At 41.8% G+C, this 14,464-nt stretch overlaps 1 protein-coding gene across 8 annotated transcripts in view; it reads right to left on the reverse strand.

Annotated features, from left to right (window-relative positions):
• MTUS1 (microtubule associated scaffold protein 1) overlaps nucleotides 1–14,464 on the reverse strand; it is a 188,002-nt gene that overhangs the window by 34,354 nt on the left and 139,184 nt on the right. For all 8 annotated transcript variants that reach the window (XM_055567285.1, XM_055567284.1, XM_055567286.1 and 5 more), the window contains one exon: nucleotides 11,461–11,675. In XM_055567285.1, coding sequence (XP_055423260.1) covers nucleotides 11,461–11,675 — 215 coding nt within the window. The remainder of the gene's footprint in view (nucleotides 1–11,460; nucleotides 11,676–14,464) is intronic.

The following is a 14,464-nucleotide window of genomic DNA, read 5'->3' on the forward strand; positions in this document are numbered from 1 at the left end:
GTTATCACCAGGAAAACGAGACTCAAAATTGAGAAGCCAAGATATGAATCATTTAGGCTAAACAGTTTGTGTTGTTAAAAAAACACAGATGTCCCTTAGTTGTTAAGGAAATTCACATTGCAAAAAGTCTGTATTTTCTCAGGTTCTGCACTGAATGGCCCGTTTTAAAAATATTGACTTTGAGCCACGCTTCATTGCCAATCCCAGAACCTTTCTGCTGATGCATACTGTACTTCAGACGTAATGCACTCTCCTCCTCCAAGGGCAATGAAGGCCTCATCAGTGAAAGATAAATATTTAATGTTCTAAACATATGTACTTCATGCACTTTGTCCTATATTTGCAAATACAAAACTTTCCTTAGGAGGAGGACACTACTTTACTTCTAAAAGGAAGACACACAAGTCTGTTATAAACCTCTGGTCAAAATAATAACAATAACCCTTTAAAGACACAATGAAATTAATTTTTACTCTGCTCCACATTATTTTCTAAGGATGATGCTATGTCCGATCGGCTCTCTAAGATGTTAGAGAAACATGTCAAAGAAAACCAGGTTGCTCTTTCAGAATCCAAAGAAAAAAAAAAGCAATGATCAGTCTTGCAAAAAAGAACAATTTTCAAGTTACCAGCAACTCACAGCAAGCACACAGACACACATCCTTGTACGAATACGGCAATGAGATACAGTTTCTTAAGAGGCAGACTCCCTCCCACCGGCGTGTTAAGGAAGAAGAAGGCAGAATTCACAGCTCTCTGGAAATGCCCCTGCTGGGACCGCCCAGGACCCAGCTCCTGCCGCCTTGCCGAGGCTAGATGTCCGCGCTGCGGACCGAGATCACGGGACCGGCCTTTGCAGGGGAAGAGTTGCTTGTCATTCAGAGCATTTCCCCCTGCTAAGATCAGACAACCTCTGCCTGCCTCCCTGACATTCTTCCAGAAAACCGCTAGAAACAAATCCGAATTACCCTTGTTGCCGCACATGGAGGATACAGGCACATTTTGCTGCCTGAGCAGCCCATTTTCCAGCTTCAGTCTCCAACTCCCCCCACCCCCAGTGCCGGCCGAGAAGCGCACAGGTGGCCACGCCACCCACCGGGCCGGTCCGTCTACATTCAAAGCTCCGCCAGGAGGAGCGCCATTGGTCCTTGCCCGGCCTTACTCACGTCCTGCAGGTTGGCGTGTGTGCTTCGGACGCCTCTCCTCCCAGGAGCTGATGCTGCAGCTTCTGCCTTTGGCACCGGCAGCCTGTGATTACTTAAAGCCACAGCCCTTCATTTATGAGAAACCATAGCCAGACCTTAGGCTGATCGATTGCCACTTACTTAAATATCAGCTGGTCCAGTGGAAAGAAAAACCAAGCTCCTCTGCAGTGGATAATGGAGTTATTTTCAGATGTGTGCGCCTTTTTTATTCCCCTCTCTAATTGAGGTCATTAGATGATTATTCTTGCTAATAGAAAAAGGAAATTTGTTCTTCAAAACCTTTGTGCTGAGTTATGAAAGAGGAGACAAATGGCATGTGTTGTGACTTAGAATTTAACGTGACATTGTAAAATGAATGCTTTTCCCCAGAAAAATTAGCTTGAATGCTTACAACATGGTCCACTGGCATTTTAAGAAGTGTGACCTGCTGATTTGAGAGTTGGCGATCAGATCTATTTTATGATTTTTTTTGTTTTGTTTTGTTTTTTACTGTGTAGTCGTTTCTCACTAAAAAGGTAGGGAAGTTAACGAAACACTAGCACTGTTGTGGACATTTAATGGTGACTGGAATTTAAGTACATTTTGGTCTTAATGGTATTCTAAATGCTTGATTTTTAAAATGCAGTATTAGGTTGTTCTGAAAACACAATTCAATGAGTCCAAGGTTTTTTAGTGAACAACAAAGGTCCATCTAGTCAAGGCTACGGTTTTTCCAGTGGTCATGTATGGATGTGAGAGTTGGACTGTGAAGAAAGCTGAGCATCGAAGAATTGATGCTTTTGAACTGTGGTGTTGGAGAAGACTCTTGAGAGTCCCTTAGACTGCAAGGAGATCCAACCAGTCCATTCTGAAGGAGATCAGCCCTGGGTGTTCTTTGGAAGGAATGATGCTAAAGCTGAAACTCCAGTACTCTGGCCACCTCATGCGAAGAGTTGACTCATTGGAAAAGTCTCTGATGCTGGGAGGGATTGGGGGCAGGAGGAAAAGAGGACGACAGAGGATGAGATGGCTGGATGGCATCACCGACTCAATGGATGTGAGTTTGAATGAACTCCGGGAGTTGGTGATGGACAGGGAGGCCTGGCGTGCTGCGATTCATGGGGTCTCAAAGAGTCAGACACGACTGAGCTACTGAACTGAACTGAACTGAATGAGTTTCCTGATGTAGAAATCAAAGTTTGAGGGAAATCAAGCTGGATGAAATGGGGAGATGAATAAAAATATCTATACTACAAAATTAAGTTGGTATAAAATTTCCAGGGATAATTTTGTGAAAATTTTCACATCCTATCACAAGTATCTACCAGGCAATCTTTTTGCTTATTAAAGGGGCCTTGGGGGCAAGTAGTTGAAATCCAAGGTTGGTTGGATCCCTGATGTGGAACCTGTGAGTACTGAGGACCAGCTGTACTACATCATTTTATATGAGGGACCTGGGTGTCCATGGATTCTGGCATCTGTTGTTGGGGTGTGCACGGATGGAGGACTGTCCGGGAACCAACCTCGCAGATACCAAGGGTTGACTGTACCCATACGGACATTCCCCCAACTCTACTGCACTCAACCTGCCTCAATGCCCAGAAGCTGGGATCTCCCTGGTGGTCCAGTGGTTTAAGACTTTGCCTTCCAAAGTAGGGGGTACACGTTCAATCCCTGGTTGGGAAGCTAAGATCCCACATGCTTCTCAGCCAAAACACCAAAATGTAAAACAGAAACAATACTGTAATACATTCAATAAAAACTTTAAAAATGGTCCACATTAAGAAAACAATGCCCAGAAGTCATCGGTATCTTCCAACCTCTGGCAATCCCAGTGATAATAACAGAACAATTCATGAAGTCATTTTAGACTCTTCTTTAATGGGCTGCACCAAAGTCAGTCCGTTCTTTCTTCTGAATGTGTCTTGAATCCATTGCATTTTCTATTAATACTGCCTCCATTCTAATCCTGATCCTTGCCAACCCCATCCTGAACTATGGAAAGCCTTCCTCCACACTGTTTTGCAGAGGATTAGTAGATTTTCATCCCATATTCTTGGTGCATATAAGTATCCTTGCTCAATGAGAGCCCTCCATTGAGTGTATAAAGAATAAACTTCCAGAGGCAGCTCACTCTCTGAGCCCGCCCATGTGTCTATCCAAATGTACTCTTTTTCTAGTAAACACTTCAGTTGTTTCACTAAAAAAAAAAAAAAAAACAAACGTCCATGAACCTCAAATCACCCAGCTCCTGTTTAGACAACCCACTCCGCTTCTGAGTCGGGCTTGCCATGCACATCCCATCTCTACAAGCTGGAATGCCTGGTCTTCTGTAATTGACCCATTTTATAAGCCTTCAGGGAATACTAACAGTCAATCATAGATACCACTGCCTTCCCCCACATGCCTAGACAGGACATTTATCCTTCTGAATTGGTTGGCAAGTTATTACTCAGTACCAATTAACGAAGTACCATTTCAGATGCTGGGGAAAATAAAGAAAAATGTTGAAGACATGGGAATAATGTCTGAAAAAAGGTTGGGGGCTATGTAGAGCTAAAACATCCAGGCCCCATAATTCAAGGCTGCTGCTGCTGCTGCTAAGTCGCTTCAGTTGTGTCCGACTCTGTGCGACCCCATAGACGGAAGCCCACTAGGCTCCCCCGTCCCTGGGATTCTCCAGGCAAGAACACTGGAGTGGGTTGCCATTTCCTTCTCCAATGCATGAAAGCAAAAAGTGAAAATGAAGTCACTCAGTCCTGCCCGACTCTTAGCGACCCCATGGACTGCAGCCTCCCAGGCTCCTCCATCCATGGGATTTTCCAGGCAAGAGTACTGGAGTGGGGTGCCATTGCCTTCTCCATAATTCAAGGCAGATGACCTCATACGAGGGACCACCGTACTGGATAATGGAAAAACAAAGGGCTTTTGATCCTACGTGAGACGCCGACCACAGTGCCCGTATCATGATAAGCATAGGTTCAGTGTTCGTTTCTGTCTGACTCTCCTGGGAGCTTGCCCTTTAAGACATTTACCCTTTGTAGATGACAAAATGCATTTTGTCACTTAGATATTGACTGCCTGTTTCTTTTTGTTTAGCTGCTCATATATCAGTGTTTCTGTCTTAGACCTTTATGGTCCAGATAACAAGATTATTTAATTGTCTTTGTATTGTAATATGCAGAATTTCACACAATGTGGTGGGAGGGTGGAGAGGGAGGTGGGAATCTGGTTGGAAAAAAATTCTTTTATGCTCATGCATTACAGATATGAAGTGCTCCAAGCGGGGATGGGGAATGAACTCACCATAATTTAATTAGGATTCCCCAGGACACAGGCACTTAGTCTGGCTGTCGTCCCATTGGTGAGCCTCAATGTGCTAGCTTGGGAGCAGTCAACAGCACAAGGGATTTTGCAGCAAAGAGCCAGGTCTGATGGCTCAGATGTAGGCTCTCTGTGACCTCCTCCATCCCCACTACTACACAATGAATTGTGTCCACTTTTCTGGGTCTCAGACATTTTTACTTTTAGAGCGCTAGTGTCATTCAAAATTCATCTTTGTTTAGGTGCCACTTTGGGTTAGATTCCACTTTCAAAAATATCGGAGGCACACTGCATACTGGTTAGATGTCTGGGGGCAGGTGGGGGGGGAGGGGTGGGTGTACCTGGAAACTTTTATGGAGAAATTGGGATTAGTGCCATCAACACTGTCTTTCACTTGGCCAGTATGCACAGAACGCTTAATAGCTATGCAAGGATAAACCAAGAATCAGAACAAACTAAAACTAACAACAGTGTGTCCTTTGAGAAACAGAAAGTGTGGTATTGGTTACCAGGTTTATGAGACAAGCATTGGAACTTCTACTCTGGGATGAATGATTGTTGTAGTTGTTTAGTTGCTAAGTTGTGTCTGACTCTGCAACTACATGGACTGAGGCCCACCAGGCTCCGTGTCCATGGGGTTTTCCAGGCAAGAATACTGGAGGGGGTTGCCATGCCCTCCTCCAGGGGAAATGATGATGATATCTAATGAATGATGTCTACTACCAAAGTGGTAAAGTCATAGTCATTAAATAGACTTGCAACAGATGGATAAGTGATAGTTCTAGGATTCCAACCACTTTTACATATAATTTAATGCTCCGAAACTATTTAGAAAAACTTAGCAATGACAAGATAAATATGTATATGCAGATCTCTATCTATCTATATAACAATCACTTCTATAATAGGTATAAGAGAACCAAAGGGTTAAGTAAAAATTTTGGGAAAAAAAATGCTTAACTTCCCCCTTTGTTGTATCTTTCCTTCCCAACTATATTTTTAACAGTGCCCTGTACACATTAGGCAATCAGTAAATATTTGCTGATTGATTATAAAGAGCTAGAAAAGAGCAAAGAACATTTGTGTAAAGACTTTATAAGTTCACCTTACATCTGGGATCCCACCCTCTTCATTGCCCTATTTGTTCATTCAGATACACATGCCTGCCTGCTAAGCCCCTTCAGCTGTGTTCCACTCTGTGTGACCCTATGGACTGTAGCCTGCCAAGTTCCTCTGTCCATGGGACTCTCCAGGCAGAAACAGTGAAGTGGGTTGCTATTTCCTCCTCCAGGGGATCTTCCTGACCCAGGGATCAAACTTGTGTCTCCTGCATTGGCAGGCGGGTTCTTAACCACTAGCGCCACTGTGTCTATTATGCATGAGGCACTGCCATGGCAGCAGGGTGGTTTCCTAAGAAAGCAGCAGACCCAGATCCTGCTCTCAGTGAGCTTCCTATCTTAAAAAGTAAAAACAGCTGCAAAATGGTGATACAAACAGCCAACTCATTGGAAAAGACTCACGCTGGGAATGATTGAAGGTAAAGGAAGAGGGCGGCAGAGGCTGAGATGGTTGGACTGTATCACTGAGTCAACGGACACGAACTTGGGTGAACTCCAGGCGATAGTGAGGGAGAGGGAGGCGTGGTGTGCTGCAGTCCATGAGGTCGCAAAGAGTCAAGACATGACTTTGCGACTGAACAACAACAACAATAAGTAGAGTGTGCCAGGGAAATGTACGTGCTCTTAGAATCCAGAGAGTAGATAAAACAGAGCTATGGTGTTCTGTGATGACCTAGAGGGGTGGGATGAGGGGTGGGGTGGGGGGCAGGCTCAAGACGAAGGGCATGTATGTATACATATGGCTGATTCACAGTGTAGAGCAGAAACTAACACAACATTGTAAAGCAATTATAGTTCAATTGAAAAAAATTTTTAATTAAAAAACAAATAACAACAACAACAACAAAAACAGAACTAGAAGGACCAGGAAAGTCTTCATAAAAGAGTGTCTTTGAGCTGAATTTTAAGAAATTCAATGGAGTCACAAGGCATTAGGACCTTAAAAAATTGGAGGTAAGATGAAATTCACAGACAGCACAGGGAGCCATGAAGCTCAGAGTCCGCCCTGCTGTGGATGAAAGCATCTCTCAGGGTGCCCGATCCAGTGAAATGTTTCCTCTGGTACTGGACCTAGTCCTTCTGCAGCTGAGCAACTGACAGAATGTTTGGCTTGCGTTTAGGGGCCAAGTCATGTGGGAGGAAAGTATCTTCGAATGCTGGCACCACATGGAGCGCGGCAGGGGCATGCCACATGGGGCACAGAGGGACCGAGGACACCGGTGAAGGGAGACTCCTGTCGTCCACCTCACAAGCACTCCTGTGCCTTTGCTCACCAGGGCGCAGAAAGCAGGACGGCCTCATCATTGAATTTGCATTTTTAACTTTGCAATTTGTATAACAAATCCATGTAAAGTAAATCCAGGTAGCAATGGGCTGCTACTACAAGAAAGATCTGAACACATAGGTACTAGGGAGAAGGGTGGTAACCCAGTAAAGATATTAAACAAAGGATGAAAAAGGGAGGAAGTTTGTAGAGGATTTGAACAAGGCTTTCTCTCTCTCTCTTTTTTTTTTTTTTTTTAAAAAAAAACTACTTATTTGTTTGGCTGTGCTGGGTCTTAGTTGAGGCACACAGGATCTAGTTCCCTGACCATTTGCATCAGGTGGCCAAAGTATTGGAACTTCAGCTTCAGTATACCAGTCCCCCTGCATCGGTAGCTCAGAGTCTTAGCCACAGGACCACCAGGGAAGTCCCCGTAGGGGATTTTGAGTTCACAGTGACCTAGTCTTTGGTTCAAGTCCTGGTCCTCCTCTTATCAGCTATCTGATGATAGTCAAGTTACTTAACAGTTCTATGGCTCAATTTTCTTATTTATAATCTCCAACTCGTGTTTTTGGAGAGGATCTTATTAATAAGTGAGAATGTCTGGTTCTTAGTAAATACTCAACACATGTTAAACCCTTCCTGTTTCTCCTCTACCTTCCTGATTATACAGCTGGAGCACACAGGCAGTGAGGGGAGGACTGAAATGGGCAGCTTCTGCCAAATTATAGAGAGAATTTTATATTCCCTGTTACATACTGGAGTCATTCAAAAGAAGTATGTGAGCCATGGAGGTAGTTTTAATTTCCTAGTAGCCACATCTTTTAAGTTTAAAAGTTAAACTAATTTGACAATATATTTTATTTAACTCAGTATATCCAAATTATCAATTCAACATACAGTCAATAGAAAAATTATTAGTGAGATATTTCATATGGTCTTCAAAACCCAGGTGTATTTTACACTGACTGGATATCTCAATTCAGCCAGGCTACACTTCAAATCAAACAAGACCAAACCAGTCAATCCTAAAAGAAATCACCCCTGAGTATTCATTGGAAGGACTGACGCTGAAGCTGAAGCTCCATACTTTGGCCACCTGATGCAAAGAGCTGACTCTTTGGAAAAGACCCTGATGCTGGGAAAAGATTGAGGGCAAAAGGAGAAGGGGGCAGCAGAGGATGAGATAGTTAGATAGCATCACTGACTCAACGGACATGAATTTGAGCAAACTCCAGGAGATAGTGGAGGACAAAGGGGCCTGGCTTGGTGCAGTCAGTCCATGGGATTGCAAAGAGTCAGACATGATTTAGCGACTGAACAACAATAACATGCTTCAGATGCTCAATGGTGTTTTCAAGCTAGTGGTTACCATATTGGGCAGATCAGCCATATAGACGATGGAGAGGCACTGAAGGAGTGCTTTGGAAAAATCAATCTACTAGCATTGCTTGAGATGGATTATAGGGGAAAGAGTGCAAGCCTGAAGACTGGTTAACAAGTTATTATCGTAATCTAGCAGATAGTTTATCCAGGGCTTGAACAAGGTTGGCATGGGTAGAAATGGAAAAGAGAGGATGAAGGAAGGGGAGAGATACAGCGGGATGAGAACTAGCTCATCAGACTTGATTGCTTTCATGTGGAAGATAAGGGAGCCAGAAGAGTGGAACGTGGGGTTGTTAGGCTGGATATAGTAAAGTAAATAATTGGCTTATCTCTACATAGACAAATTGTTCCCTACATTTAATAATTATGTACTTTCCAATTTAGTTTACTTGGTTATATAAACCAACTCTCAAATTCCTTTCTTATATAATAAAGAAAAACAAAAGTACTGAAAATAGATGAGTTTTAACTCAAAATCATGTGGTACTGTTAAGTCAAGATTCTAATAACAATAACAGAGTTCCATTAGATGAAATAGAATTTAACCTATACATTTTAAACTTTTTGTCTAATAGCATAAAGTATTGAGTGGTAAAGTAAAAAGTGCATAGAACCAGAAATCAGAATTCATGCTCTCCCATCACTGGTTACAATGTATACAAATTTTGAACAGCTTATTCAGTTCTTAGAACTGTTTCTTCTTCCACTAAGAGAAAACTATCATATGTCTTGATTATACCACAGTGGTTTTATCAGCATGATAAGAAATATGTGAAGTACTATAGTAACTAAATGCCATGGGTATCACAGAAGGGAAACAATAGGATTTTTCTTCTAGTGTGTGCCTATTACTGACTTGCTAAGTTGCCTTGAGAAAGAATGTAGCTCTGTTCCCAAATCTTATAATAATGACTAAAATATCTACTCTTTTGAGCTCACAGGAAGACAACTGACAGAGAGACATGCAGAATATAAGCCTAAGCTGTTTTTTTAAAAGAGTATTTATGAAATACCTGAAAGCATTGTTTTAAATTTTTTAAAGGACACTTAGAAATTAAACACACAGATATGTTCTCAGTGTGTCATCACTCCATATTTACCACAAAGGCAATTTCCCATCTTAATTACTCACATTACATTTTAGTGGGTCCATATACATTATTCTACTTGTGTAACATTTTATTGTTCAAATCAGTGGCATAATGTTCCTGAAGGACAACTCTAATGGGGTAAATTTGTGCAAATAAATATTTAGACACACACCAAAACCCAGAAAAATACTGTATGCTACTGTAATTTAAAACTAGATAAATGTCTACATCTCCATCTCAAAAAAAGATGTGTACGTATACACACACATACACACACACATAGAGTATATGTAGAGAGATATATCTATAAATATATATATATATGTGTGTGTGTGTGTGTGTGTGTATATATATGTGTGTGTGTGTGTGTGTGTGTGTGTGTGTGTATAGGCTACACTGTGGGATCTTAGTTCCCTGACAAGGGATCGAACCCATGCCCCCTGCATTGGAAGCAGTGTCTTAACCACCGGACCACCATGCAAGTCCCTCAAAAAAATTTTAAAAAAGAGAGAGAGAGAGAGATTTGAACAAGGCTGTAAAATGTTCACTAAATACTGATCTAAACTGTCTACTAGCCTGGAAGCTTGTCAAAGGCACAGAACAAGTCTCATTCACCTCTGCCTCCCCTGCCCCAGACAGGCGATCACATCAGAGTAGCCTAAGAATAAGTGCTAGTTTGTTGGATTGAACTGAACTAAAGAACAGGCAAACTGAACAGGTTTCCTCCTGAGATGTCATGTATCTTTGTCTTTAAAACAGTGATTTAAAAATACCTAGAGAGCTCAAGTTACATTCCCAACCCAGTATTTCCCCTTAAATAATTAACTTTCTGTTGCTACGCCAGTAGCGTATGTTCATAGAAACTTGGTTTTCTCAATGAATTTTAACTAGTTCCTGAACTGACATCCTCGTATCAGGGGAAGAGTCAGTAAGCAAAGAAAATCTGTTTCATGTTTGTTGTACCACACACTATCTTAGGAATGGATGAAACTTCTGAAGAATTCTTGGACCAACCCTGAGAGTTATCTCAAAAATTTGACCCGTAATCATTCTCATTTTCAAACTATTAAGCTCACTGCGTGATATGGAAAGCTACACATAGTTCGATAAAACATGAAGTGAAAAAAAAGGTTAATGCTGTGAAACAAAAGTCCTATTGTATGGCAAGACAAGAAAAGTTTGAACATAAAATGTTCTTGGTCCTTTGGCCTTCTCTCTCCCTCCACTGTGTATTGCGTATCTGTGTTATGCATCGGCCAGACCTCCCCCATCAGCAGAAATACCTGCTCAGCCGTTATAAAGAGCACCATTCTAGCGTCAGCAAGACAACTCCTCAAAGATAACATTCCCTGAGAGCCCGAGGGCTCACGTGACCTGCCACTTTGTTCCTGCAGACCTGGATTGTGTGAACTGTCAAGGATGTCTCAAAAAACACGCACACGACTTGCAAGGTGTGGAACAGTTCTCCGACCTTTCCGCGAAGCTCTTCCCAGGTCAAAATCCTCAGTTTGGCTCAAGTACAATGTTGTTTCTTTCTTAGATCGGCTGATGAATTTTTTTTTATCAGCAGTGCTAATATAGTCTAGAGGTGTACAGTAGTTGAACAGGCAATTATATTTTCATTGTTGTGGGGCTAAGAGACTCCAGAGGAGAAAGAGAAGAGCTCAGAAATGTTTCAAGCCCAGATTTCTAGAAATCTAGACTCTACAGTGACTCTAGGTATCAGGTGAGTTGGCAAAAGCATAAGTGGCTGCATACTAAGTTGCTTCGGTCGTGTCCAACTCTTTGCGACCCCGTGGACTGCAGCCCGCCAGGCTCCTCTGTCCATGGGATTCTCCAGGCAAGAATACTGGAGTGGGTTGCCATGCCCTTTTCCATGGGGTCTTCCTGACTCTGGGATTGAAACCATCTCTTTATGTCTCCTGCAAATAGGCAGGTTCTTCACCAGCACCACCTGGGAAGCCCCAATCTTACTGATCACTCACTTAAAGATATTCCCAAGACAGGAGCATGGGCATTGCACATCCTGTCCACCCTCCCCGCCCCCGCCCCCGCCTTAGTGAGAAAGCTGTTCAGAGGGTCTGTGTCCTTACCTCAGACAGCAGGTGCTGAGCCACAACTGTTAATGCCTCAAACTTGGTGTTGCCCAGGGAAAGAAGCTGCTTGAGCTGCAGGATAATTCCACTTTGCTTCGTACATTTGCTCTTATACTGAGCCAACTCAAGTGCTTTTTCAGAGGACAGCACATCTGGGGACGTCTGGGTCTGGATGCACAGACTTCGGGGACTCTTCTGTCTGCCCTTTTCAACTGCAAAAGGAACGGATATAGGTAGGAAAACACATGACCTTCATTTTCCTAACCAACACCATGTGGGTTCCCTAAACACTAGAGCAGCCACAGAAGAGCGCTTCAGTTATGTTTATAAAGAAAAGCATATGGATGAGAATGGGGATTAATCAGATATCTGTATGTCTGGAACTAGAACCACAGATGGCGGCTTTAGTTCTGACTTAAAAGGATGTATACGCGTCAGAGAATGAGAGGTATAAAGCAGATGGATTGACCAATCCAGAAACATGGAAACTGTGTGAAAAATAATGCTGACTTCATGGTTTCTAACTTTTCTGGTAAAGTGGTACAGAAATCTGCTGTGACGAGTACCCTGACTGGAGGCTCTGATTCAGGCTGGCTGAACACACACACACACACACACACACACACACACACACACACACGACTGAACTGTTAATGCCTTTCCCTCTTCCTATACGTTTCCTATCAACTTCCTCTCCTTTCCCTGCTGATGGCCTGGTGCGTTCCCAAGATTTATACTGTACATGAGTCATTTCCTAATCCCTGATAAATCACCACATATACAGTGAAAATCTACTCACATTCAACCCCTGATCTTTAAATTCACTGCCAAGTGTACTATACTTAGAAAAAAGAATTTTTTTTTTACTTTATTTTGAACTGTAGTTGATTTAAAATGTGTGTTAGTTTCAGGTGTACAGCAAAATGATTCATTGAGAGCTTCATATGCTTCATAAAATACTTTTATCTATTTTTATTTTGGGCTATGTTGGGTCTTTGTTGTGCTGCGCAGGCTTCTCATGCGGTGGCTTCTTCTGTGGCAGAGCATCGGCAGAGCACAGGCTCAGTAGGTGTGACGCGCTGGCTTAGTTGCTGCGTGGCATGTGGGATCTTCCCGGACCAGGGATCGAACCCGTGTCTCCTTCACTGGCCAGGTGGACTCTTTACCACTCAGCCACCAGGAAAGCCCTGAGTATAATGCTCTTGACTATACTATTCTGTTTTCTATCAAACACAAGCTTTGTTGTTTCTTTTTCCCCTTCAAGCAGCAATATGGTTTAAAAAAAAATTTTTTTTTAAGACGCACATGCTAATACTCCAAATCCATCTAAGATGCTAAGTGACTGCTCACTTTCTGTCACAGGGCCCTGGGAATCTATTTTATACAGAAAAACTGTTCCATCTTGGAACCATTCCAAATGTCTTGGCCACTTTAAACATCAAACAGAATTGGAAACAGAGGAAAGCAAGCTGCTTAACTTCTTAAAATGAGTAGTCTAAATAATCAGATGTAAATCTGAAAAAAATAAAGTCATAAAAAACTAAAAAAAATAAATATTTCTTTATTCTCACAGGCATTCCCTACAGTGTCTACATTCTGTGGTGACAAACCTGAGACCATTTTATAGATGGTAACTACTTTCTCTAATTTTTTAGAAGGAAGGAAACTGATTTCTAGAAGGAAAATAAAGAAACCTCAGTATTCATGTCCCAAAAACCAGTGGGAAAATACATTTAATATTCTTTAAGTTAAACAAACAGGAAAAGGGCTCTCCTTTTCTATGGTAGCTTTCCACGGTTAAACAACTCGTATTTGTATTAACACTTGATAATTCTCACTTCTAAAATGACTAAAATATTGTGTCTAAAAATACTTAGACTTCCCAGGTGGTCTACTAGCTAAGACTCCAGGTTCCCAATGCAGGGGACCCAGGTTCCATCCCTGGGCAGAACCTTCAATTTACAAATCTAAGATTCCACAGGCTGCAACTGAGACCCAGTGCAGCCAGACATTTTTTTTTTTTTTTTGGACAGTCATTATTTCTATATTTATTTACTTATTTTTTAAGATAAAACATTTCAAATATAAGAAAAGTACACATAAAATAAGCAATTTTATCTACAATTGAGATGAAATATATGTTCAAATTTTGCTGTATTTGTTTCAGATTTTTTTTCCAGATTTTTTTTTCCCCCACTGTTTTTGTTTTTTTCTCTGTGGGAGAAGGCAAGGGTGGGACGATTTGAGAGAATAGCATTGAAACATGTATATTATCATATGTGAAACAGATCGCCAGTCCAGTTTCAATGCATGATACAGGGTGCTTGGGGCTGGTGCACTGGGATGACCCAGAGGAATGGGATGGGGAGGGAGTTGGGAGGGGGTTCAGCATGGGGAACACATGTACACCCATGGTGGATTCATGTCAATGTATGGCAAAACCACTACAATACTGTAATTAGCCTCCAATTAAAATTAAAAAAAAACAAAAAAACAGAGTTAATAAATCTTCTCAGTGGCCCTCCATAGCAAAGCGAAGTTCAAGGATGTGAAGGGCCTAAGCTGGGTGTAGGCAGCATCTATAGGGCAGACTCCAAGACAAGAACCTAGGCTTCTGTTCCCACCCATTCAGAAAGTGGAGATGGGGTGGGGATGTAATATTGTTACATAACTAAATATAAACATTTACGCAGAAATCTTAACAACATGTTACTTAATTCACCCAAGCCCATTATCTGCTAACTTCTTTTCAATAAACCTATATACTGGTAAATACCTACCTTTTATATCCTGTTTTATACACTTTTATACAAACAAACAGAAGAGCAAAAAACTTCTTTTAATCCTTGACCATCCAGAACTTCCACTGTGACATATGTAGATACAGGTTCACTTTCCTGACTGATATCATAGCTTATGTCTTCCCAGTACTTACTGAAATATGTACTCATTTATCATTTACTGCTCTGAAGTTACCATTTCTTAAATCCTTAACATTTCA

Source organism: Bubalus kerabau, chromosome 2 (assembly GCF_029407905.1).
Source record: "Bubalus kerabau isolate K-KA32 ecotype Philippines breed swamp buffalo chromosome 2, PCC_UOA_SB_1v2, whole genome shotgun sequence".
NCBI lineage: Eukaryota > Metazoa > Chordata > Mammalia > Artiodactyla > Bovidae > Bubalus > Bubalus kerabau.